This window comes from Callospermophilus lateralis, chromosome 12 (genome assembly GCF_048772815.1).
Source record: "Callospermophilus lateralis isolate mCalLat2 chromosome 12, mCalLat2.hap1, whole genome shotgun sequence".
NCBI lineage: Eukaryota > Metazoa > Chordata > Mammalia > Rodentia > Sciuridae > Callospermophilus > Callospermophilus lateralis.
The window spans coordinates 31,961,872-31,988,812 of record NC_135316.1 but is presented as its reverse complement, the minus strand read 5'-3'; the positions used below and the strand labels follow the sequence as shown (position 1 = coordinate 31,988,812).

The following is a 26,941-nucleotide window of genomic DNA, read 5'->3' as shown; positions in this document are numbered from 1 at the left end:
GAGCAAAAGCCCACCTGGCCCTCTCCTTGCTGTATAGATGAGGGCCCTGGCCGAGGGTTCCTCCCAGGGAGCCACCATGACAGAGTGCTGGTCCCTCAGAGACTATCATCTTATATGGGCATTAATATTGAACACATCCCAAAAGAAGATGCCAGTGTATCATTCAGGACCTGGATAGTCTTGCTGACAGTCACAGTAGGTGGCAAATTGTCTTCTGTTGCCATTGTTTTTGACTGCTTTGCATCCTACTTGACTTTGATCTCTGAGCGCAACCAACCAGCCCTGCCTTGAACAATTCTGAATAAGTCACTCTGCCTCTGCAATTCCTCAGCTTTGCAATAGGAGCTACAGACTGCTTATGAGACAATGAGGAAGCTCTCTATGTATGAGAGCTTTTTGTAAATTATGGAGAGCTATATAAATGTGAATTGGTTTTACTGTAATTTTGCTAAGTCACTTGATCCCATTTCACAGGAAATGTTGAGTTACCTACCTAACATATTCAGACAGGACCCTGACTTGATATTTACTTTGAATACTAATTATAAAATGATTTAGTTGTCTTAGGAAAACACCTTTTCAGATTATTTAATACTCTTTTAATTGATTGTATATAGCTAAACAGAAATAAAACAGGGTGTGGTTTTATTTGTTTTATTCTATTCTAGATGAAGAAACAAATCTTGAAGTCTCTGATTATTAAACTCAGTAAAGAAAACTCTCTTATAACACAATATACAAGCTTTGTGGCAATTGAGAAAAGGGTATGTATTATTGTTAATTGAAGGCTAAACTGTTTTTATTTGTACACATTAATAAAGACTTTCTTGTTCTGATTCTTGGTGACGATGCTAGTGCTACAACTTATAAAGAGTAGGTTGAGAAGAGGCCAGTGGGCCTCAGAGCCAATGCCTCCAGTAGGAGATGCTTCAGTCTAGGACTTATGATGACCTCTCATAAACAGCATATCTCTAAATAAACAGAATATCTCAGCATTTTTTAATGTTATAGTTATTAATTAGCTACTTGTATACTTTAAAAATATACTACTATTTTGGCACTTGTTATCTTTTATTAATCTAAGTAAGACTCTAAAAAAATAGAAAAGACCTAGGTTTCCCTTACCCATGGGAGGCCCTTTCTCCTTCATAAGAGGAAAATATGTAAAGCACAGCACCCAGTGAATGCTCTATAAAGAGGAAGTCTTCTCGCATGAGCCTGTCAGCTGTCTCTTTTTCTTGCTTCATACACCCATATGTTCCAAACCCAATGTCTGCAGGTCTTTACAATGTGTGATAATCATTTAATTTGATAATATCCTTTTAAATTTAACCCAATTGTGATTCAATATAGGATGGTAACGACTCACCTTTTCCTAATATTCCAAATATTCCTGAACTTATTGCCAAAGAAGATGTAGACTTTTTGCCGTATGTGAGTTGGCAGGAGGAACAACCAGAGGCTAACATGCCACAGGTAAATGATAATTACCAAATACAATCATTTATTGCATAAGAATGGAGATATCTAAGGCAGTGTGTTATTAGGTGATTTCATGGTTGTATGAACTCTTTAAGTCTAGGTCCCAGTCACTGAATGCAGCCTTTAGATGCAGCCCAGAGATGTAAACAGATGTATAAGGCTGCTGCTGGTCAAACACAGTATACTATTTCACAAGTCTTTTTTTTTTTTTTTTGGTCCTGGGGATTGAACCCAAGGATGATCTACCACTGAGCTTCGTCCCTAGTGCTTTTTGTTTATTTTTTATTTTGAGACAGGGCCTTGGTAAGTTTCCAGGCTGACCTCAAACTTGTGATCCTCTTGCCTCAGCCTCCAGAGTTGCTGGGATTATAGGTATGCACCAGTGCACACAGCTACAGTAGTCTGTTTTTTACTTTTGTATTATTTTTAATTTTGGGTATTAGATATTGAACCCAGACGTGCTTTCCCACTGAACTGATCCCCATTTTTAACTTTTTATTTTGAGTCAGGGTCTCACTAAATTGCTAGTCTGGCCTAGAATTTGTGATCCTCTTGCCTGACTGCCCAGTCACTGAGATTATAGACATATGCCCCCATGGCCTGTGATAGTCTTTTTTTAAAAAAAATTTCAAATTAATTCTTTTTTTTTTTTTTGTATGTATACTAGGGATTGAATCCAGGGAGCTTTACCACTGAGCTAAGTCCCCAGCCCTTTTTTTGGGACAGGGTCCCACTAAGTTGCTTAGGGCCTTGCTAAATTACACAGGCTTGCCTCAAACTTGCAATCCTCCTGCCTCAGCCTCCTGGAATTACAGGCATGAGCCACCAAGCCCAACTCAGCAGTTTGTTTGTTTGTTTTAAATAAGTAGCAGTACAGTCTAAAGTAATTGTGAAGTAAAAACATAATTAATAACATAGTCATTTATTATTATTATCATCATCAAACATGTTATAATAGGATTCTTAAACATGAAAAGGTACTTAACTTCATTTGTTGCAAAGAGAAATGTAAATTAAAACTGCCATGTGATTTCATTTCAAGTTGGAAAAGATCAAAAAGGTAGATAATTAAAGCAGGGCATAGTGGTATATACCTTTAGTATATATAAATAACTGGGGAGCTGTAATATATCTAAATAACTGGGGATGCTGAGGCAGGAGAGTCAAAAGTTCCAGGCCAGCCATGGCAATTTGGTGATACCCTGTCTCAAAATTAAAAAATAAAAAAGTTTAGGAATGTAGCTCAAGTGGAAGAGTGCCATTGGGTCCAATCCCCAGTACCACCCCTCCTCCCCCACAAAAACCCTAGGTAATTGAAAGTAAAATCTAGTGGGTTAATACCATAGACACTATTGGCCAGAATGCTTGTGTGACCTAAACTTCTCTTAAATGCCCTAATTTTAGGAAATGGGCATTATACAGGTTAAACATTCCCAATCTGGAAAAATGAAATGCTTCAAAAATCCAAAAAAATTTTAGTACCAACATGGCTCCACAAGTTGATAATGTCACACCTAACCTCATGTGCCAAGTCACAGTAAAAACACAGGTGCACTGAAAATATTGTATAAAATTACCTTCAGGCCATGTATAAGGTGAACATAAACATAAATGAATTTTGTGTTCAGATTTGATTCCCAAATATGTATGTATGTGTGTGTATATATATATATAAACAATATATGCAAATATTCTAAAATGAGAGAAAAATATCTGAAATATGACACATTTCACATAAGAGCTTTTCAAACTAATAAAACATATATATATATATAAATAATATATGCAAATATTCTAAAATGAGAGAAAAATATCTGAAATATGACACATTTCACATAAGAGCTTTTCAAACTAATAAAACTTATCTCAGGACTGTTGTGGAATGCAGAAAAATGACACCATAATGCATTTCCTTTTTCTTTTTTTCCTTCTTCTTCTTCTTTTTTTTTTTAAGTCATGGCAATTGAAAACCCAGGAACACTTTACCACTGAGCTACATTCCCCGGCTTCCCCCCCCACCCCTTTTCTTGCTTAGGACATCACTAAATTGCTGAGGCTAGTCTTGCATTTGTGATCCTCATGTCTCAGCCTCCTGAGTTAGTGGGATTATAGGCAGGTCCATAACATTTCTGGCTCATACCAGGTATTTAATACATGTTAGCTATAATTATTAAAAGGGGTCTTTGAGAAGCCAGGCATGGTAGCACATGTCTGTAATCCCAGATACTTGGGAGGCTGAGGCAGGAAGGTCACGAGTTTGAGACCATCCTCATCAATGTGGAGAGACCCTCAAGAACTTAATGAAACCCTCTCTCAAAATTAAAAAATAAAAAGGATACAACAAACTAGAACTGGTTAAACCAGAAAAAATAAAAATTAAAAATAAATAAAAAGGACTTGTGATGTAGCTTTTGAGGTAAAACACCCAAGTCCAATCCCTAGCACCAAAAAAAGAAGACTAGAGTAACTTATTTCAAATTTTAGCTTATTTTAAGGCTAATTTACAGACCGCAATTACTACTTATTGTAAAATCTTGAGCAAGTCACTTCTCTGGTTCTTAGTTTCTCATCTGTAAAATGAAGAGTATTTAAAATTTGTGATTCTAAGAACAAAGAGAGAAAGATCTTTCTGTGTATTGATTGCTGATATTCTCTCCAGGTCTCAGATTCCAAATTTATAAATTGCAGTGTTTAAAGCCGGGTGTCGGGCTGGGGATGTGGCTCAAGTGGTAGCGGGCTCGCCTGACATGTGTGCGGCCCGGGTTCGATCCTCAGCACCGCATACAAAGACGTTATTGTGTCCGCTGAGAACTGAAAAATAAACTTAAAAAAGAACTAATTCTCATTCTCTCTCTCTCTCTCTCTCTCTCTCTCTCTCTCTCTCTCTCTCCCCCACTCTCTCTTAAAAAAAAAAAAAAAAAAAGCCGGGTGTCGTGGTGCAAGCCTGTAATCCCAGTGGCTCTAAAGGCTGAGGCAGGAGGATTGTGAGTTCAAAGCTAGCCTCAGCAACAGTGAGGTGCTAAGCAACTCAGTGAGACCCTATCTCTAAATAAAACACAAAATAGGGCCAGGGTGTTGCTCAGTGGTTGAGTGCCCACGAGTTCAATCCCTGGTACCCACCCCCCCCCTAAAAAAATTACAGTGTTTTGCATAAATGATTTTGAATATATCGAATATGTTAGTGATCCTGATTCTGGAATCATGCTTTGAGACAACAATTGATTGACTACTGGAAAGAATGTTTTCTTGTTTGTTCATTTTATTCTGTTTTTCTTTTACATGAATAATTCTTCCATCTGGTCAGCCTTTTTCAGCATCCTCTGAATGGAATGAAGAACCATCACATAAACGTTTGGCTAAAAAAAAAAAAATTAAGATGCCTAAATTGGAAGTTTCTGAAGATTTTGAAGTGGAAAGTCTGGGAAAACCATTGAATTTTAGTCAGATGAATTCACTTAAACGAGCAGGATTTGAAATATCATCAATGAAAGCTATACCACAAAGCCTGTCTATTTCCACGTTTGCTTCTGGTTCACTCCCTTTCCAGGCTGCTGACAGAACCTGTTCTGCTTCCCTCTCTACTCCCAGCATACCTCCTCAGAGAAGTTGTCTTTTTGGTTCTCTTGCATTTCCCAAACAGCTTGGCCTACAGCTTGGCCAAGGAACCAAAATTTCCTTTGAGTCGGGGTCTCTTCCCAGATTTCCTCTTCAGGACCCACCTTTGAGTGGGTCTAGGAGATTCCTTAGCTCACAGAAGTTTTGTCTAGATAAACCTCATGAAGATAATATGAGCTTTTTATCTGACATCTCCCCTAGACTGGATTCTTCTCTGCAGCAGACGTCCTCTCCTCCTACACTTCTTTCTTCTTTTCATCTCACTGAAGGTTTTGGTATTCATCCTCCCTGTCCTCCCTCTTTTCATCAGTTTCAAAATTCCCTAGTACCTCAGAACATCAATTACAGGCTGACAACGGATACACCTGTGCTGGCTTCTTCACCATCAAATGCATCTGAATTAGAAGTTTTTGAAGATTTTCAAATTTTGGCAAGTTCAGGTTTGCAAGAAGTGACACAGTCTTTGGGTCTTGCATCATCAGATTATTTGGAAGCACATTTTTTGACTCCCTCAAGTTGTGAAAAATTTTTTGAAACATTAGATGATGAAATACCAGTACCTCTACAGTGTAGATTTTTGAAAAAGGAGGAGAAATCTGATGTAACAAGTGATTTTTGCTCAAGCTTTCATTCACAGGAAGATGAGGATGATGTAGACGGCAAACAAAGCTGGCAGAATTTTGTGCCGTGGGCTGAACTATTCAGTCTACAGACTGAGGTATTGTCTTATTTGTTCGTTTGTGTATACTAGTACTGGGGATAGAACCCAAGGGCACTTTACCACTGAGCTACATCCCCAGCCATTTTTTGAGATAGGGTCTCACTAAGTTGCTTAGGGCCTTGCCAAATTGCTGAGGTTGGCCATGAACTTGAGATCCTTCTGCTTCAGTCTCCAGAGTCACTGGGATATGGACATGTCCTAAGACATCCAGCTAGTTCTGTAGTTTAGTACAATGCTACTCAAGTCTGTTGGTGTTAGAACTATTTATTACCAGTCTATTGTGAAGTGAAGGGCTTGTGTCAGCATGAAAGAAAATCCTGCTTAAAAAAACCCAGTCAGCTTAATGAAAGTGTCCTTGGTGATGAATAGTATTTATTATTAACTATTAGACCATATCTCATGCTAGTCAATGTTAATATTTCTCAACTAAAAATTAGCATCCCTGAAAAGATCATGGGGTAAGACCTTAATTTCCTTGATTCTAGCATTGATAAGTTGCAATTCATAGAAATTTCTTGTCATGAAGTAAAACAAAGGTGCCATGAATAGACTAAACATTTTCACATAAGGTATTGGGAATATAGATATTATTCAAAATGTATTATTGTTGTAAAACTCATCATCATATTTGCTAACCTAAAGAACATGCTATTTTAGCTACTACACTAAGACCAGTCTTACATTCACATTTATTTGTTTCAGTGTAAATTAGTTTAGTAAAGTGGAAACGACTTAGTTTAGTATACAACTATAGTGCTAGTCTCAGCCCTACCACTTTGTGATTTGGGGCAAGGCAGATAACCTGAGTTTTGCTTTCCTCATTCACATTATGGGGATAGTAATGGCATCTACCTCAGAGTGTGCTTTTGAAGTTTAAACAGGACAATAATAGCCTCCCAACTTCCCTTGTTGAGATATAACACACAGAGGCCTATGGGGAGCAGTATAGCCAATAATTGTGCAGAGCATGGGGTTCTTTTTTTTTTTTTTTTTTTTTTTTTTAATCTTTTTTGGAACTGGGGATCAAGACCAGGTCTTAGTGAATGTGAGGTAGACGCTTTGCCACATCCCTACCTGATACTGTTATTTCTATACTTGTTGGATGTGGTGGCACATGTTTGTAAATCCTAGAAACACAGGACACCGAGGCAGAAGGATCACAAATTCAAGGCCAGCCTTAGCAATTTAGGGAGACCCTATCTTTAAAAAAAAAGGGGGGGGGGATTTAAGATGTTGCTCAATGATAGAACACCCCTCAGTTAAATCCCTAGTACCATTAAAAAAGAAAAAGAGGGGTTGGGGTTGTGGCTCAGTGGTAGAGCACTTGCCTAGCACGTGTGAGGCCCTGGGTTCAATCCTCAGCACCACATAAAAATAAATAAAATTAAAAATAAAAGTAAAAAAAAAAAAGGCATTGTGTTCAACTACAACTAAAAATATATTTTAAAAAAAAGAAAGAAAATACAAGAAAACTCCAGGTCTATATTTTTATATTTAAAAATTTGCTAAGAAAGGACTGGGAGTGGCTTGCCTAGGCTTATGAGGCCCCAAGTCTCATCCCTAAGCATTGAAAAAAAAATTGATAGGAATATCTCTATTCCACAAATAGAGATATAACAAAAGAAAAGGGTATAGAAGGAAACTTTTGAAAGTTGATAAATAAGTATATAGCATCGATAGTCATTATGATTTGATGGTTTCACTGGTATATGCTTATCTCCAAACACATCAAGTTGCATACATAAATATTTGTAGTTTTTCTGTATTTTGATCACACCTCAACAAAGTGTTTGTTGTTGTTGTTGTTTGTTTTGTTTGGGTTATTGAGAAATAAACCCAAAGATGTTTTATCAGTGAGCTACATTCCCAGCCCTTTTTATTTTTTATTTTATATTTTCATGTGGTGCTGAGGCTCAAACTCAGTGCCTCACATGTTCCAGGCAAGTACTCTACCACTGAACCACAACCCAAGCCCCAGTTTTTTTTTTTGAGACAGGGTCTTGCTAAGTTGTTTAGGGTATCACTAAGTTGCTGAGGCTGGCCTCAAACTTAGCAATCCTCTTGACTCAGCCTCCCAAGTCTCTAGGATTACAAGTGTGCATCACCATGCCCAGTGAAGTGGGGTCTTTTGTTGTGGTGGTGGTTTTTATTTTATTTTACTTTATTTGTACCAGGAATTGAGCCCAGGGGCCTTTAACCACCGAGCCACATCCCCAGCCCTTTTTTATATTTTGTTAGAGACAGGGTCTCACTGAGTTGCTTAGGGCTTTGCTAAATTCCTGAGGCTGAGTTTGAACTCTTGTTCCTCCTGCCTTAGCCTCCTGAACCCCTGGGATTACAGGCATGCACCACTGTGCCCAGCTAGGAATTATGCTGTTTAAAAATTGAAAGACATTGATTCAAAGCATTACTAGAGCCTGGCATAGTGGAGCACTGCTGTAATCCCAGCTATTTGGGAAGCCAAGACAGGAGGATCACAAGTTCAAGGCCAGCGTGGGCAACTTAACCAGACCCTGTATCAACATAAAAAAATAAAAAGAGCCATAGCTCCATGGTAAAGTATCCTGAGTTCCATTCCCAGTATCACCAAAAAAAAAAAAAAAAAAAAAAAAAAGTGTTTCTAGAAGAAAAAAATGTATAACACCATTTTTAAAAGTCTATATACATGAGCCTCATTCTAGCCTTTTTATAAATGTCACCAGATACTTATTCTCCATAATACTTATAAGATTCGAGACAATATTGTCACTAGTCTATGAAAAATTTTTATAGTAAACTTTTACAGTAAACTTTTGATTTTACAGTAATAAAAATTTCAAAAATGTCTTAATTAACTGAATAAAAATAAATGGAAACCCCAGCCCTCAAATAACTTCTTATGTGATGAAATTCCAATAATATGACTTAAATTTGTTTTCTTAAATTTCATAGGATGGATTCTGGAAACTTACATCAGAACTAGGACTTATATTAAACCTTAATACAAATGCTTTACATGACTTTCTTGAACAAAAAGGCATTCGGTCTCTAGGTAAGTTGTTTTTCAATTTATTAAGTCACCATTTTCATTCATTTTTCCATTCATTCAGAGAATGCTCCTAATTATAATAACTTATTTTGTAAACTAGTACATTCATATAATAATTATGAAAGTTATATATGCATTGTCAGCCATCAAAGGAAACAGAAGATGGCTTCTAGTCATTATCTTTAGTTCTAATTAGGGAATTACTTGTGCCAATTTATTAGCATATGTAGCACTAACTACTGAGGAAAAATAACCCTAAAATCTCAGTTGAATACAATCCAAGATCACTTTCTTGCCCAACCTCAGACAAATATTGGTCAGCAGGGAAGGAAGTTCCACTCCACATAGTCATTTAGAGATCCTGGCACCTTCTTTATTGTAAGTATTCCATATTCAGCATGTGGCTTTAAATTAAGCTAGTGAGAAATCACCAGGCTCTTGACGGTTTTGCATTTCTAGATAAAGAATTGCAATGTCCTTAGGATGCCTAATGAAAGCTGGAAGCACATCTCCCATGTGCTCTCCACCCTGTGCCCAGAAGGGACCCTCAAATCAAAGCTGTGCCCAGTGCCCTCAGCCACCAGCGATAGTCCTACCATCTGCAATTGGCTCACTTGCTGCTACACCCTTGTTGCCAGATCTTATGGCCCAGATGGCAACCACGCAGCTAGTGTGGCCGGGCTCTGCAGTCTGGCACACACTCATCACTGGGGGATTCAGTGGAGGAAGTAATTCTGAGCCCTCAAAGCCTGATATCACTTACCAGGAGCCTCAGGGAACCCAGCCAGCATAGCAGCAGCAGCTTGGTGGCCCTTGCTTTTATGAGATAAAACAATTTTTGGAGTGTGCCCACAACCAGAGTAATGAAACTGGTTCTGAAATAGTGTAGAATGGCAAATGGATTAGTCTAATCAAGAAGTTCAAATTGAATAAATAGAAAACTGGCTCTAATGAACAAGTTACTTTAGCATAAAAATGTAATTGATGGTGAAAATCTGAAATGTAAAACCACACATAGCTTCATTATTTCTGAATGGCAATGGAAGATACTATTATTTTTTATTATTTTAGTTGTCAAAGGACATTTATTTATTTATTTACTTACTTATATGTGGTGCTGAGAATTGAACCCAGTACCTCACACATGCAAGGGCTCAACCACTGAACACAACAAGAGTCTGGAAGATAGTATTCTAACTGTTTAGAAGTTCACTGAGTTGGTACATAATTTGGTTCTGGACAAATGTTTGTGTGGCCTCCTTAAATCAGTAATCTTGATGATATTCTTTGTGAATTACTTAGAATAAAGTGATCTTCCAAAACAAAAAAATAAAATAAACTTAAGCTAGTAGGGCTGGGAGTATAGCTCAGTGGTCGAGTGTGTGCTTACTATGCTCAAGGCCTTGGGTTCAATCCCTAGCACTGAATGAATGAATAAGTGAATAAAAATTTAAATAAGATATTACTTTTTATAGAGAGTGCTAGGGATTGAACTCAGTGCCTTTAACATACTAGGCACACGCTCTATCACTTAGCTATAGATACTCCCAGCTTAAAAAACAAAAGTAACTTAGTAAAAGGGAAAAAGAAAAAAGATTACCCTGGTATCATCCACTAGTCAACAGGAGGAAGAGAGAGAAAATGTGGCAAGATGTACTCATATAGCCCCACCCATGTACAAAGTTTCTGGGAAATATACTTTTTAGCTTTGTGTACAGCGAAAAGCTTTATTTTTCCCCCCCCAATACTGGGGTTCTACCACTGAGCTACATCCCCAGTGGTTTCTTTCTTTCTTTCTTTTTTTTTTTTTTTTTTAGAGAGGGTCTCATTGAATTGCCAGTCTGTCCTCAAACTTGTGGTCCTCCTGTCTCAGCCTCCTAAATCACTGGGATTTCAGGCATGTGCAACCATACCAAGCTGCAAAATAGCTTTAAAGAGGATCTAGCCAGTCTCTGCCATCTGCCATATCTGGTTGTTCAACCTCTGAATCTGTTTCTTATTATAATAATGAAGGTGATGGATGAAGAGGTTCTGGACATTCTAAACCAGCAGGTGGTTTGAAGATCAAATACTAGCCTTGGGGCAAGAGGGGTATTTTATTTCATTTTATTAATTTTATTTTTCTTTTACTTTATTTTATATTTCATTTGTACTGGGGATTAAACCCAAGGGCACTTAACCACTGAACTACCTCCTCAGCCCTTTTTATTTTTTATCTTGAGACATGATCTCATTAAGTTGCTTAGGGCCTCTCTAAGTTGTTGAGATTGGCCTCAAACTTGTGGTCCTCTTGCCTCAGCCTCCCAAATTGCAGGGACTGCAGGTGTGTGCCACTGTACTGGGCTGTTTTATGTTCTGAGATGTTGTCCAGGCTGGCATTGAACTCCCGGACTCAAGAAATCCTCTCACTTCAGTCTCCTTAGCAGCTGGAACTACAGGTGAGCAGCAAGAACTACCAGTGTGCACCTGGCTATAAATTTTCTTTAAAATAAAATAAGCATTATTAAATTACTAGCCAGTATTCATATACATAGAACAGCAGTGTCTAACTACCTGCCATCACCTCTAAAATGTTAAGGTTTCATATTCCAGGCCAGATGGTCTGGCAGATGTATAGCCTGTTTGACTTGCACTAATAAAATTTTTATCAGACCAACTCTCTTGCCAATAACAGTTATTAAATCTAAAATATTGAAAACCCCCTCCTCAAAGGCCTGGAGAACAACAAAAAACAGGCAGAAACTAAAGGGGACACAATCCTTCAAAGAAGGAGAACACACTGGATGAACTCCACATCTATCTAGCTTTTCATCTAGAAAGAGGCACTTTTCATCTCATGAGGCTCAGGACAGGTTAGAATTAAAACAGAAAGTTTTTGTGGGTCAGAGTTTGAGACTGACAGAATGGCTGGAATCAAGGGAGAAAGGAGCGGCCACAGAGTGGGGAGCTCTGAAATCTGCATACAAGTTCCCATCAGATCCTGGGCTCTCCCCTAATCTACCCATATATACAAGGTATGAATTCAAAGAATCCAGGAAAAAAGAAACAACTGGTTGGCTACAGAGCTGAGCAGAGATTTCAGCTGTTGCCCAGTGCTGGGGAGACCAAGTTTGGAGTTCAAGTTAGATGTGATAAATGTCTCAAACTTTCCATTTGAAACACTAAAAAGGTCATAAAGACCGTATCTCGACAGGTGTGGTGGCGCAGGCTGTAATCCCAGTTTGGGAGGCTAAAACAGGAGGATCATAAGTTCAAAGCCAGCCTTAGCAATTGAGTGAGGCCCTAAGCAACTCAGCGAGACCTCATCTCTAATAAAATACAAAAAAAGGTTGGGGATGTTCCCTGGTACAAAGAGAGAGAGAGAAAGAAAGAGAGAAAAAAAAAGGAAGGGGAAGGGAAAGAGAAAAAAGAAAAAGGAAGGAAGAAGGGAAAGAAGGAAGGGAGGGAGGGAAAAGGAAGACTACCTCTCATGATCAAAACTGTATCACAGAACAAAGTGGAAAGCAAAAGCAAAATAGGCCCACCGAAACAAAGCTGGAAACTAAGTCTTCACAAGATTCACTGGAACAAAACTGAACGCTAGAGTAAGATATAATTCAGAGTCTCTATCAAGTATCATCTTTAATGTTCAGGATAGGATTAAAGTTTAATAACATAGGAAGAAGCAGGAGAATATGACTTATCATCAAGGGTTTTTAAAAATGGTCTTTAAATGCTGATCCACACATAACACAAATGTTGAATTAACAGACATAGAATTTAAAACTCATATATAAATATAATGAAGGATTTACCAAAAAACAAGAAGGATAATAAAATGTGTGAATAAATGTAACAATCTCAGCAAATAGCTGAAACTATAAATAGACACAAAATGAAAATTCTGAAACTAGAAAATACAGTATCTGTAATAAAAAGGTCATTGGGTTGGTTTATCAACATCAAACTCAAATTATAAAGATGTGCTCAATAAAAATTATTCAAACTGAAGGATAGGAAGGATAAAAATTAAGAGTTAATGATCTAACTCAGTGATAGAACACTTGAATACCATGTGTGAGGCCCTAGGTTTGATACCTAGCACCATTAAAAATAATAAAAATTATAATTAAAAAAGAACAGAACATCTAAGACTGGGGAGAAGATATCCCAAGGTTTAATATTTGTGTAATTGGTTGTCCATATCATATGGTGGAAGGATAGAAAAAAGTATTTGAATAATGACAAAAATTTTCCTAAAATTGATGAAAAACATCAACTTACACATTCTAAAAACTCACCAGAATTCCAAGCAGGATAAATACAAAATGATCACATTTAGATAGACCATAGTCAAACTACTGAAAACCAAAGATAAATCTTTTTTTTTTTTTAAGATAAAATCTTAAAATCTGCGAAAGAAAAAGGAATCATTATATTCAAGAGAACATCTGTGGAACACTCACTGAATATTATGAAGTGTTACCTGATTTTTTTTTAACATTTTATTTTTTTTTAACCATATTATCCATTTTTTTTCACATCTTCATACATGTATTTTGGTGTTACCTGATTTTTAGAAGCAAAAATTAAGTCAATTAAAATCTATAAATTAAAGAGAAAAGAGATCATCTTTAATTATATTATATAATTCACATCAGCATTAATGGAAGCTGAAAAATAATAAAATTGTTCTTTTTTTTTTTTTTTGAGATGGGGTTTCATTTTAATCAGGCTGGTCCCTAACACTTGGGCTCAAGTGATTCTGCTGCCTCAGCCTTCCCAGTATCTGGATGTCTGCCACCACTCCTTAATGCAGTATCTCTAAGGTACTAAAAGGAAAATAACCTGCAAACTCAGAATTCTATATCCAGCAAAAAAATGTTCTTTTAAAAATAAAGGAAGGCAGGAATGGGCTCAGTGGTATAGCACTTGCCTAGCACATGTATAGCACACTTGCCTAGCACAGCATACTGGTTCCATCTTAGCCCTGCATAAAGATAAATAAATAAAGTTATTATGTCCATATACAACTAAAATAAATAAATATATATATATATATATATATATATATATATATATATATATATTAATGTAGGAAGGGGCTAGGAGTATAACTTAAGTTTGCAATCATTCTGTCTCAGCCTTCTAAATAGCTGGGATTATACGTGTGCAGCACTGTGCCCAGCTCCCAAGAAAATATTTATATTAGTTTGAGGTGGGCAAGATCTTTTTAGACAGCACATGAAAGGCCTGAAAGTATAAGGGAAAAATAGATCAATCAAATTTCATCAAAATTAAAATCTGTTTCAAAAGGCATCATTTAGAAAATTAATGGATAAACCTCTGACTGGGAGAAGATATTCAGAGAGCATATGTCTGGCCAAGCTCTGATAATCAGGATATTACACAATCTCACAAAAAGACAAAATATGAGCAAAAAACATGAATAGACAATTCACAAAATGAATTACCTATAACCACAAGCCAGGTGCAATGGCACACACCTGTAATTCCAGGGGCTCGGGAGGCTGAGACAGGAGGGTCAAGAGTTCAAAGCCAGTCTCAGCAAAAGCAAGGTGCTAAGCAACTCAGTGAGCCCTGTCTCTAAATAAAATACAAAATAGGGCTGGGGATATGGCTCAGTGGTTGAATGCCCCTGAGTTCAATCCCCAGTACCAACAACAACAAAAAAAAGAATTAACTGTAACCAATAAGTACATAAAAACATGTTAATCTACACTAGTAATCAGAAGTCTACAAACAAAAACCACAGTGTGATTCTATTACAAATCAATTAGAATGCTGAAAACTTAAAAGATTGACAATACCAAGTGATGATTATTGGTAGAAAAGTAAATTACATTGTATTTATAAAATTAAATATAAGCATGCCCTTTAACTCAGCAATCCTAGATATTATGGACTGAATGTTTATGTCCCTCCAAAATTCATATTTTGAAGCCCTTACCCCCAAAGTGGTGGTATTGGGAGATGGGACATTTGGGAAATGATCAGGGTTACATGAGGTCACAGGGTATAATAAGACAGTAATATAAAAACAAATAGTATATGATTCTACTTACATGAAGTACTTAAAAGTAGTCAAATTCATAGAGACAATAGATTGGTGGTTGCCAAGGATAGGAAAGAATAGGAAATAAGAAATTATTATTTAGTACCACAAAGATCCAGTTCTATAAGCTGAAAAGAGTTCTGGAGATGAATGGTGGTGATGGTAGCACAAGTGATGATATTCACAGTATGAATGTGAATAATAACACTGAACACTTAAAAATGAGGGCTGAGGTTGTAGCTCAGTGGTAGAGCTTGCTTGCCTTGCATGCATGGGGCCCTGGGTTCGATCCTCAGCACCACATAAAAAAATAAATAAAAATAAATATATTGTGTCCATCTACAACTAAATATATATATATAATGATAAAATGAACTGGGCACAGTAGTACATTCAGTAATCCCAGTGACTCAGGAGGCTAAAGCAGGAGGATTACAAATTCAAGGCCAACCTCAGCAATTTTGCAATCTAGGTCCTCAGCAATTTACCAAGACCCTGTCTCAAAATAAAAAGTAAAAAGGGTTGGGGATAAGCTGGGGTTGTGGCTCACTGGTAGAGCGCTCACCTTGCATGTGAGCTCTTCACATGTGAAGCAGTGGGTTCGATCCTCAGCACCACATAAAAATAAATAAATAAAATAAAGGTACTGTGTCCATCTACAACTAAAAGAAATATTTAAAAAAAAAAAGTGTTGAGGATGTAGCTCAGTGATAAGTACCCCTGCATTCAATTCTCAGTATCAAAGAAAAAAAGGAGGGGCTGGGGAATGCAACTAACTTAGTAGTAGAGTTTTTGTCTAGTATGGAACAAGATGCTGGGTTCAATCCCGAGCATTGAAAAAAAGAAGATAAAGAAAAAGAAAACACCAACAGAATTGTTTAATTTTGGGTGGTGGTGGGGGAACCAGGATTGAACTCATGGGCACTCAACCACTAAGCCACATCCCCAGCCCTATTTTGTATTTTATTTAGAGACAGTGTCTCACTGAATTGCTTAGCACCTCACTGTTGCTCAGACTTGCTTTGAACTCACAGTCCTCCTGCCTCAGCCTCCCCAGCCACTGATAATGACAGGCATGAGCCGCCACACCCAGCAACAGAGTTGTTTTTGACTTTTAAAATTAGAGCTGCCTTTTAGACATTCAAGACAAATGTATAAGTTGTTATATGAGGCAAGAGCTCAGGGGAGAGTTAGAACTGAAAAAGACTTTGGGGAATGTCAATGTTATTTAAAGATCTGCTTCTGGTGGGCACAGTGATGCATAATTATAATCCCAGCTACTCAGGAGGCTGAGACAGGAAGATCTCAAGTTTGAGGTCAGCCTCATCAACTTAGTGAGACCTTGTTTCAAAAAATAAAAAAGGTTGGAGATATGGCTCAGTGGAATAGTGCCCCTAGATTCAATCCCCAGTACTGGAATGAATGAATGAATGAACGAACGAACAAACAAACAAACAAGCAATTAAGCAAGCAAACCAGCCCTGGTTGTAAATGAGATTATCCAAAGAAAGAGGGTAGCTAAAGCACAGAAGATAGTTTAGGACCATCCTTGGGTACACCAAAATTTAGTGGTCAGACAGAATAGCAGAGAAACTGAGAAGAAACAGCCAGAGAACTAAGAGGAAACCTAGGGAGAACGGAGTCACAGACACCAAGAGATTAGATTTCTTTTGAGAACTGTGTACTCAGATCATTTGCCCACTCTGATTTGTTTTCATCTGTTTTGCAACCAACTTTCTGCATCCCCTGCCTCACCACTTCCCTCTCCATCAAAACCAGGGCCTCACACATGCTAGGCAAGTGCTTTACCACTGATTTACATTCCCAGCCCGGTAAGCAGTTTTTTTTTTTTTTTTTTTAAAGAGAGAGTGAGAGAGGAGAGACAGAGAGAGAGAGAGAGAGAGAGAGAGAGAGAGAGAGAGAGAGAGAGAGAATTTTTTGATATTTATTTTTTAGTTATTGGCGGACACAACATCTTTGTTTGTACGTGGTGCTGAGAATCGAACCCGGGCCGCACGCATGCCAGGCGATCGCGCTACCACTTGAGCCACATCCCCAGCCCCAAGCAGTTTTTCTTTTATCCTTTATTTAGGTACTGGGAATTTAATCCAGAGGTAATTTACCCCTAAGATACATCTCTAGCTCTTTTTGTTTAATTTTGTTTATTTGCTATGGCTGGCTTTCAAATATGCAACCCTCCTGCCTCAGCCTCCTCTATTACTGGGATTACAGGTGTGCACCATTTCACATAGCATGATTTTGTTCTTTAATTGATGATTATGCAGTATTTAAGTATTTTATCATTTTATTATTTCAATTCATATTCTTGAATAGGATAATATATTGTTTATCATTAATATCACTTAAAATTAAGATTTTTTTATATAATTTTTTTAAAGAGAGAGAATTTTTAATATTTATTTTAGTTATCGGCGGACATATCTTTGTTTTGTATGTGGTGCTGAGGATCGAACCCAGGCCGCACGCATGCCAGGCGAGTGCGCTACCGCTTGAGCCACATCCCCAGCCCTTTTTATATAATATTTTTAAAAATTAAAAACCCCATTAAATTGAACTGCTTTTGACTCCTTTGATTTTCTTTTGTGGGACAACATATTTTTTAATTAAATTTTCTTCTCCTGTATTAAGAAAATTATGCCATTAATAAAAGCCCTCTAATTTTCCGAGGAGTCTTGGCTATCTCATTGACTTTAAATTAATGTATTTATGCAAAATGTGCGTATTATGCACAGGACCTTTTAGTTTAACCAAAAATATATATTTTTTTAAAACCATTTTTTCCCAAAAAAAAACATCACCCAGAAAAGGAAATATATTTGAGTCTTTACAACATTTGATATTGTAAGTGTGCTCTCAATTACTTTGGTTTGAATAACAAAATACCAATCTAGGAAGGTACTCAACCTAAACTGGCCTTAATTAGCGTGGGTTTAGAATTTATCTGACAGAAATCCTACAAAAGAAATTAAATTTGTTGTTGTTGTGGTGGTGGTGGTTAGCAGGGATAGAACCCAGGGCACTTAACCACTGAGTTAACATCCCTAGTCCTTTTTATTTTTAATTTTGAGACAGGTCTTTCACTAAGTTGCTTAGGGCCTTGTTAAATTACTGAGGCTAGTCTTAAACTTCAGATCCTCCTGCCTTGGCCTCTCTAGACATTAGGATTACAGGTATGATTCACTGAACTCTGCAGAAATTAATCTAATACAAGTTTATTAAGTATCCCTGGGAGAATTAATTGAAAATCTCAAAGAATTTTCAATTAATGTGTATATGAATTCATTTTGATATGACTTAAATCATAACTACCATGATTGTCCCAGAATAAAACTAGCCAGTTTTTCCTGTATAGTTTCCCAGCAAACTATAAATAGATAAAACCATTAGAGTGGCATGTAGAATTTTACAACATGACCCTGAATCCAGAGATATGCCCTGCTCTTTTATATCAGCTTAAGATAAACCAAGTACATTCCAGCTAGATTGAAGTCACTTTTGTCCTAACCCATAAATATTCCCCTTTCTGACCTAAATTGCAGGGATTCAACTATACTGTCCAGGACCATACTTCCATCAGTAAATCCTTCTATAAATTGCATAATCCTAGATCTGTCTGCCTGATTGCAAGGCATCTTCAGGCTGGTCCTCACACACTAGACTGGGTTGTTCTGGAACAATTGAATATTCTTTAATGGACCTTTTGAAGATGACTTTCAAAAACAACATATATCAGGGAAATGTAACTTGCAAAATTATAAAGTAGTTTCCTTTGAAAAGATGTGGGTTTGGGATGAATTGGAGTACAAAAAGGAGTAGGGGCCTGTGGATATAGGTCAGTGGTAGAGCACTTGCCTAGCATGCGCAAGGCCCTGTTCGATCTCCAACAGTGCAAATTGAAAAAGGGTGGGGCTTTAACTTTATAATATCTTGTTTCTTTTTTTAAATATTATTTTTAGTTGTTGATAGACCTTTATTTTATTTATTTACATGCGGTGCTGAGAATCGAATCCAGTGCCTCACTCACGCCAGGCAAGTGCACTACTGCTGAGCCCCAGCCCCAGCCCCATATTTTGTTTCTTTTAAAGAACAGAAATTTAGATGGTGATTCTTAAAATTGATCTTTCAGAGTTGTTGGGTTATGTGATGTTAAATAAGAAAGTATCTGACCCTTTTAAAATATTCATTAAACAATGTGCATTCTACTGCCATGTGTACCTGATTGGAAAAAAATTTTTTAAAAATAGAAGGGAGACTTAGAAGAGAGGAGGGGGAACAGGGGGAGGAAGGGGAGGGAAAGGGGAAGGACTAGGAATGAAACTGATCAAATTATACTGTTCTATTGTGTGAGTGTGTGAGTATATTATAACAAATAAAAATAGAAACAAAAAATAAAATATTAAATGTTTGCTGTTATTACTAGTGTTGAGTTAAGGGTAAAAAACAAAGTTACTATTTTTAAATATCTCTAAAAAGGATAACTTAATTTTTTTTTAAATAGTCTTATAGGTGGGTATGGTGGCTCATACCTTTATTCCCAGATACTTGGAAGGTTAAGGCAGGACAATCACATGATCACAAGTTTGAGGTTATCGAGGACAACACAGTGAGACCCTGTCTCAAAAAGTGCTAGAGACGTAACTCAGAGGTAGTGTGCTCCTGGTTTCAATCCCCAGGAGCTCAGTGATAGGGTGCCCTTGGGTTCAATCTCCAGAAAAGGAAGGAAGGAAAGGAGGGAGAGAAGGGAGAGGGAGGGAGGGAAGGGAAAGAAAGAGGGAAAAGAAAGAAAATTTTGAAGCAGATGGGGGAAAATGTTAAAAGTGACAAGCTCTGGGAAGTGGATAGGAGTATCTGTCATATTTTCTTATCTTCTACATGCTTGAAATATTTCATAATCAAAAAAGAAAGAAAGCCGCTGGTCCCTCTTCTTGGTTATATAGGTGGCTGGCATAAAAATGGCTACAAACTTTCTAGTGTATGAGATGGCTGGTTTGACAAGTTCAAACATGATGATGCAGAAAGAAAGTTCTATTAAGAAATAAAATAAATATTTTTTAAAAAATGGGACTGGGGTTGTGGCTCAGTGGTAGAGTGCTGGACTAGCATCCATGAGGTACTCGGTTCTATCCTCAGAACCACATACATGTAAAATAAAGATATTGTTTCCACCTAAAACTAAGAAATAAAATAAATATTAAAAAAAAAAAAAAGAAAGTAAGTTCTATGAGCAGATGAAGAGGCCTGTGGCTGGCTCCTCCCACCAGTGTTCAGGAGCCCCTGGGCTTCTGATGGGCCTGGTGGATACCACAAAAGCTGGCTGTCTGGATCGCCAGCCTGGAAGTAAAGAACCAGAACCTACAAATCATGGTGCAGGATCTGAAGCAGGCCATTTCCAGGCTGAAGGCCCGGCTGAGCACCCTGGAGAAGAGCTCGCCTACCCACAGAGCCACAACCCCACAGACCTAGCTTATGTCTCCCATACGCCAAGTGGAGCCCCTAGCCAAGAAGGTTGCCACACTTGCAGAGGATGATGAGGACAATGACATTGATCAGTTTGGCAGCGGCAACAAAAAAGAGGACAAGGAAGCAGCTTGCTGTGGGAAGAAAGGCTGTGGCAGTATACAGGGAAGATGGCCAAGAAGCTCTTGCTGGTGGCCAAGTCCTCCATCTTCCTGAATGTCAAACCCATGGATGACAAGACAGACATGGCCCAACTGGAGGCCTGTATATACTCCATCCAGCATGAACTAGTCTGGGGTACCTCTCAACTGGTGCCTGTGGGCTATGGCATCCGTAAGCTGGTAAAGGATGACAAGGTGGACACTGACCTGCTGGAAGAGCAGATCACCAAGTTTAAGGAACACATGCAGAGTGTCAAAAAAAAAAAAAGAAAAAGAAAGGAAAAAAGAAAAACATCAAGTGGCTATGTTGCAATGATACAAACATCTTAGATGGAAATAAAAATGATTTACCTGGGAAACTATTAGATCACTTGCTGTAGCTTTGATGATGATAGATATGGAAAGATTACATAAAATTAGTTTTGTGAAATATATGATTGAAAAAATAGGAATATTTTGCCAGGTGTGGTGGCAAACACCTATAATCCCAGCAATTTAGCAAGACTATGTCTCAAAAAATTAAAAAGAATTAGAAATGTGACTCAAAGGTAAAGCACCCCAGGGTTCAATCCTCAGCAGCCCCCAGACACCCACCCAGAAAAAGGATATTTCAAAATTCTTTTGTTTGCTTTTGCAGTGCTAGGGATTAAACTGGGGCCTCACATACTAGGGAAGCATGCTACCCTTCTGAGCTATGCCCTCCAACACCAAAGTCATCTGGGGATGTGTACCAGGGATTGAACTCAGGGGCATTCAACCACTGAGCCACATCCCCAGCCCTATTTTGTATTTTATTTAGAGACAGGGTCTCACTGAGTTGCTTATGCTTCACTTTTGCTGAAACTGGCTTTGAACTCTATATCCTCCTGTCTCAGCCTCCTGAGCTGCTGGGGTTACAGGTATGGGCCACCATGCCTGGCCCAAAGTCATTTTTTATATAAAGTCATTGCAAAGACATGACTTGTGTTAAAAGACAAAATTATGCCAGTCACAGTGGCACACACCTGTAATCAAAGCAGCCTGGGAGGCTGAGGCAGAAGAATCCCAAGTTTAAAGCCAGCCTCAGCAATTCAGTGAGGCCCTATGCAACTTAGGGAGACCATGTCTAAAAATAAAAATAAAAAGGGCAGGGATGTTGCTCAGTGGTTAAGCACCCCCTGAGTTCAATCCCTGGTACCAAAAGAAAAATAAATGACAAAATAAAAATAAAATATGACAGAGAGACACCCAGGGGTGCTTAACCACTGAGCAACATCCCCAGCCTTTTTTATATTTTATTTAGAGACAGGGTCTCACTGAGCTTGCCCAGGGCCTCTCTCTAAGTTGCTGAGGCTGACTTTGAGATCCTCCTGTCTCAGCCTCTCCAGCTGCTAAGATTATAGGCGTGTGCCACCATACTCAACAGAGACAGCTTTTTTTTTTTAATATTTTTTTTTAGTTGTAGATGGGCACAATACCTTTATTTTTTTATTTATTTTTATGTGGTGCTGAGGATCGATCAAACCCAGTGCCCCACACGTGCCAGATGAGTGTGCTATCACTGGGCCACAAATCCAGGCCCCAGAGACAGCTTTTGACCATAGTTTTTTTGTTCTTTCCCTCCTTTCTTCCCTCCCTTTTCTACTTTTCCTTTCTTTCTTTCCTACTAGGGATTGAAAATCCAAGGGCACTCTACCATCTACATCCCCAGCTCTTTGTTATGTATTTTTTTAAATTTTTTAATATTTATTCATTTATTTATTTTTTTTTTAGTTTTCGGCAGACACAACATCTTTGTTTGTATGTGGTGCTGAGGATCAAACCCGGGCCGCACGCATGCCAGGCGAGCACGCTGCCGCTTGAGCCACATCCCCAGCCCCATATGTATTTATTTTTGAAACAAGTCTTGCTAAGTTTCCCAGGCTAACCTTGAATTTGTAATCCTCCTACCTCAGCCTTCTAAGTTGCTGAGGATGTAGGCATGCAGTATTGCACCTAGCTAACACACACTACTTTTTTTTCTTTTCTACTGGGATTGAACTCAAGGGGTATTTTACCACTGAGCTTCATCCCCAGGCCTTTTTATTTTTCATTTTGAGACAGAGTCTCACTAAGTTACTGAAGGCCTCACTAAATTGCTGAGGCCAGCCTCAAACTTGTGATCCTCCTGCCTCAGCCTCCTGAATCATTGGGATTACAGGTGTGCACCACTGCCCCCAGTGAACACTTGCATTTTTAAAAAACACATATGAAAGGGATGAGGATATGGCTTGCCTAGTATGTATAAGGCTATGGGCTCAATCCTTAGTACTGCAGAATAAATAAATACGTAAATAAAAAATAAAAATGAACCAAAGCTGGAGTTTTGGCTCAGTGGAGGACCGCTTGCCTAGTGTGTGAGGCACTGGGTTCGATCCTTAGCACCACATAAAAATAAACTAATAAAATAAAGGCATGCTTTCCATCTGTAACTACAAAAAAAATTTTAATGAATGAATGTTAATTTTTGAGTTTAACATATGTAAACATTTATTTTAAATTTTGATGATTCATTATATAGTAAAATATCGTGATTTGAATATATTATACTAATTAGCTGTAGTTACTGATCCTTATAAATAATTTGATACATGGGTATAATTGGTTAATAACCATTAGGACAATATGATAGGACAGATTCTAATTGTCCTCATTTTTTATTTAAATATTAGGCTAATTAAGGACCTTGAAGAGCATTAAAGAGTTTTATTTTTATTATTTTTTTTTAAAGAGAGAGAGAGAGAATTTTAATATTTATTTTTTAGTTTTCGGCGGACACAACATCTTTCTTTGTATGTGGTGCTGAGGATCGAACCCGGGCCGCATGCATGCCAGGCGAGCGCGCTACCACTTGAGCCACATCCCCAGCCCTAAAGAGTTTTATAATCTGCTAACATATGGTTGAATAGTAGTATAAACCTTTAATGGAACTTTTTAAATTAAATAGGCACAATTTAAGTTATAGAGTATCCAACAGGAATTTAAAATGTGTTTTGCTTTCAGGTATAAAAGGAAGAGAATGTCTCCGGGACCTGATTGCCACATTGCTGGTACTACAGTTTCTTCGCACCAGGTTGGAACAAGAGGGAATAGTTTTCAAATCTCTGATGAAGCTGGATGATCCTTCCATTTCCAGGTGTGTGTTAGTCAGCTTTCTGTCACTGTGACATATAACTGAAAAATTCAACTTAAAGGAGGAAAGATGTACTTTGGCTTATGAGTTCAGAGGTTTCAGTCTATGATCACTTGACTCTTTTGTTTCTGGGCCTGTGGTGAAGCAGAGCACCATGGTAGGGAACACATAGTAGAACAAAGATACTCACCTCATGGTGGCCAGCACACAGACGAAGTAGCCAGGTACAACATATTCCCTTTAAGGGCATATCCCTGGTTAGGTACTTTCTCCAACTAGGCCCCACCTCCTTGTTTCTATGACTTCCTAATGTCCCATTAAGTAACGAATCCATAAATGGGTCAATCCATTCATAAAGTCAGAGCTCTCATGATCTAGTCACCTGCAAGGGCTGTACCTTTGAACATTGCTGAATAGGGGATCATTCCTTCACATGAGTTTTGGGGGATATTTAAGATCCAAACCATAAACACTGATGGTTTTTACTATAGTAATAAGCAACTCACTTGTATTTTCAACCATTTTTTAGATAAACCTTACAAAAAACTACATGGAATTATCTTATATGTATGTACTACTTTGTAAGTATAAAGAGAATTTGTTCACAGGTGAGAGCTTGCCCACAAGTTCCTGTGGTAGGCAGGGCTGACATGGTATTTTTGCCTTAGGCTGCACAGGAAAAAGTCTCAGAGAGTATAGCTTAAACTGGAACTCAGATCTTCTGGATTCTGATTTGGTACTCTTAACTTAGTAAGTTGATCCTGTATGCCTTTGGAATATCCATAGATGATTTTTGGAACCAGGTTCAGATGGTTCTTCTATTTAGGTCTTTTCCAGCTATGACAGATATTAGAACAAGTGTTAATAACTTGAACTTTTTTTTTTTAGTTGAGGATTTTGCTAATGCCCAGGCCAGTCTTTGTGTGTGTGTGTGTGTGTGTGTGTGTGTGTGTGTGTATACATATACATATACATATACATATACATATATATATATATATATATATATATATATATATTAGTTGTTGATGAACGTTGATGATTCATTTATTTATATGTAGTACTAAGAATCGACCCAGTGCCTTGCACATATGAGGCAAGCACTTTACCAGTGAGCCACAACCCCAGCTCTGCTCAGGCTAATCTTGTACTCCCAGGCTCAAGAGACCCTACTACCTCAGTCTCCTGAGTAGCTTGGGACCACAGGCACACACACCATCATAGCCAACTCTGAACCAACTTTTGAATTGTAATATCACAAAGTATAAATCAAGATTTTCAAAATTGATGAAATATATTGCATCACATTATTCTTTACTATATCATATTGTGAAAGCAAGATGTTTTATTGGCACTTTAATAAATAAAACTATTGTAAATATTTAAAATATTTGTTTGTTGCATATTGTAAACTTTTTTCCTACTTTTCTAGTTCAGACATACCTAACATTAATGTACTAGTACATTACATGGGAGGATATCAACAAGATTTTCTTACTAATGGAATGGCTGATAAAAAAAAAAGTTTAGAGGACATGGGCTGGGGATGTAGCTTAACATAGAATGTGTGCTTAACACATGCGAGACCCTGAGTCCAGTTGCCAGCACACACACAAAATTTGCCAGTTTGGTTTCCTAAAGAACTCAGTATGTCATACTACCTTTTCCAGCTCTGGCAGGAACCATTTTGTTTGCTTCTTGCCTGATAGAGGTGGTGCAGGGGTGGACTGTCTTAAAATTTCTGATTGAAATCATCCAGCTCTCACTCTGCCTGGCTATGTAAATAGACCATACTAAATTGAAAAGGGGGGAATAAGAGTTATTACTGCTGTTTGGAAATACCTGCCTCTTGTGGATCCAGATTTAAGTTTTTCTGGCATCCTAGTAAAAGCAGACCTTGCAAAAAATGAATATCATAGTTAATGCTGTGAGGAGACAAAACAATGAAAATGGTTTTAACAAAAAAAATATCATATAATGTCTGCATTTTATCATTGATTTGAGAAAACTGAATATAACAGGACATTTTTGGAACTTATGTGTTCTTTGGCAACTTTGGATGATTTTTTTTTTTTTTTTAAGTGCTTGGGATTGAACCCAGGTCCTTGAGTATGCTAATGTGCTGCACTACTAAACTAATCCCCAGCTCATTTGTTTGTTTGTTTGTTGCATTGGGGATTGAACCTAGGGGTGCTTTACCACTGAGCTACATCCCCAGTACAAAAAAAAAAAAAAAAAAAAAAAGAGTGGAACAGAACAAATATAGAGAGACTAGAAGAAGCAGCTTGAGTGGGCAGCAAAAACTCCTGAGGGACACAGTGGGAGTTGGGGAGTGATGGGAGCAGTAGACTTGAAAATGTACTGAATTACCTCAAATCTCCATGTCATTACTGGGAGAAGAACTCTCCTCAGTTCTCAAGGAGAAATGCTTTTATTAAACATCTTAAATTTTGACAGAATCATTTTGTTTGATATAAGGTGAAGGATTTATTACCACATTATATTTCACTTGTAATTATGTTCTGAAATTGATGGAAACATTTACTATTTTTTTAATCTAGGAATATTCCCTGGGATTTTGAGAAAATAAGAAAAGCAAGTGAATGGGTCAGAAGAATGGAAGGACAGTATTCATCTATCTGCCAACGGCTTGAACTGGGAAAAGACTGGGATTCAGCCACTAAGCAACTCCTGGGAATTCAACTACCAGCCACCACTTCTCTTAACACAGTTCTTTATTACAGTCAAGGCTGAATCCAATGAAATTGTATTTTTTTTTTAACTTTACTCACATTTTTATGTCAAAAATAATCAAATATTAACAGGTACCTATTAGGATATTTAATTATGACTTTATTCGGTATAGCAACCAATCCCTTTTAAGTAAATCGAAGCAAAATTGATTATTTTAACCAACTAACAAGCAATAATAAAATGAAAATTACAATGTTAGACATGTATTTGTTTCAGTGTTTTAAGGTGATGAGAGATTTTTTTGTTTGATTTGGTTTGGATTTTTTTTTGGGGGGGGTGGGGGGTGTTCAGGAGTAACCAGGGAGTGAACCAACGGGCACTTAACCACCAAGCCACATCCTCAGCCCTTTTTATTTTTTATTTTGAGACAGGGTCTTGTCAAGTTGCTTAGGACTTCACTATTTTGCTCAGGCTGATCTTGAACTTGTGTCTCAAGCAATTTTTCCATGGATGATTTTCTTTTTGGTGTTGCATCCTAAAAACCCATTGCCAACTC

At 37.7% G+C, this 26,941-nt stretch overlaps 1 protein-coding gene and 1 pseudogene across 2 annotated transcripts in view; both read left to right on the top strand.

Moving 5' to 3' along the window:
* Positions 1-26,611, top strand: part of Parp4 (poly(ADP-ribose) polymerase family member 4) — a 93,731-nt gene extending 67,120 nt beyond the window's left edge. For both annotated transcript variants that reach the window (XM_076872145.2, XM_076872144.2), the window contains exons 29-34: positions 669-764; positions 1,354-1,476; positions 4,787-5,815; positions 8,750-8,849; positions 23,562-23,694; positions 26,253-26,611. In XM_076872145.2, coding sequence (XP_076728260.2) covers positions 669-764; positions 1,354-1,476; positions 4,787-5,815; positions 8,750-8,849; positions 23,562-23,694; positions 26,253-26,445 — 1,674 coding nt within the window. In that variant the 3' untranslated portion in view covers positions 26,446-26,611. The remainder of the gene's footprint in view (positions 1-668; positions 765-1,353; positions 1,477-4,786; positions 5,816-8,749; positions 8,850-23,561; positions 23,695-26,252) is intronic.
* LOC143411627 (elongation factor 1-delta-like) lies at positions 19,875-21,189 on the top strand (annotated as a pseudogene).
* Positions 26,612-26,941: the final 330 nt, after the last annotated feature.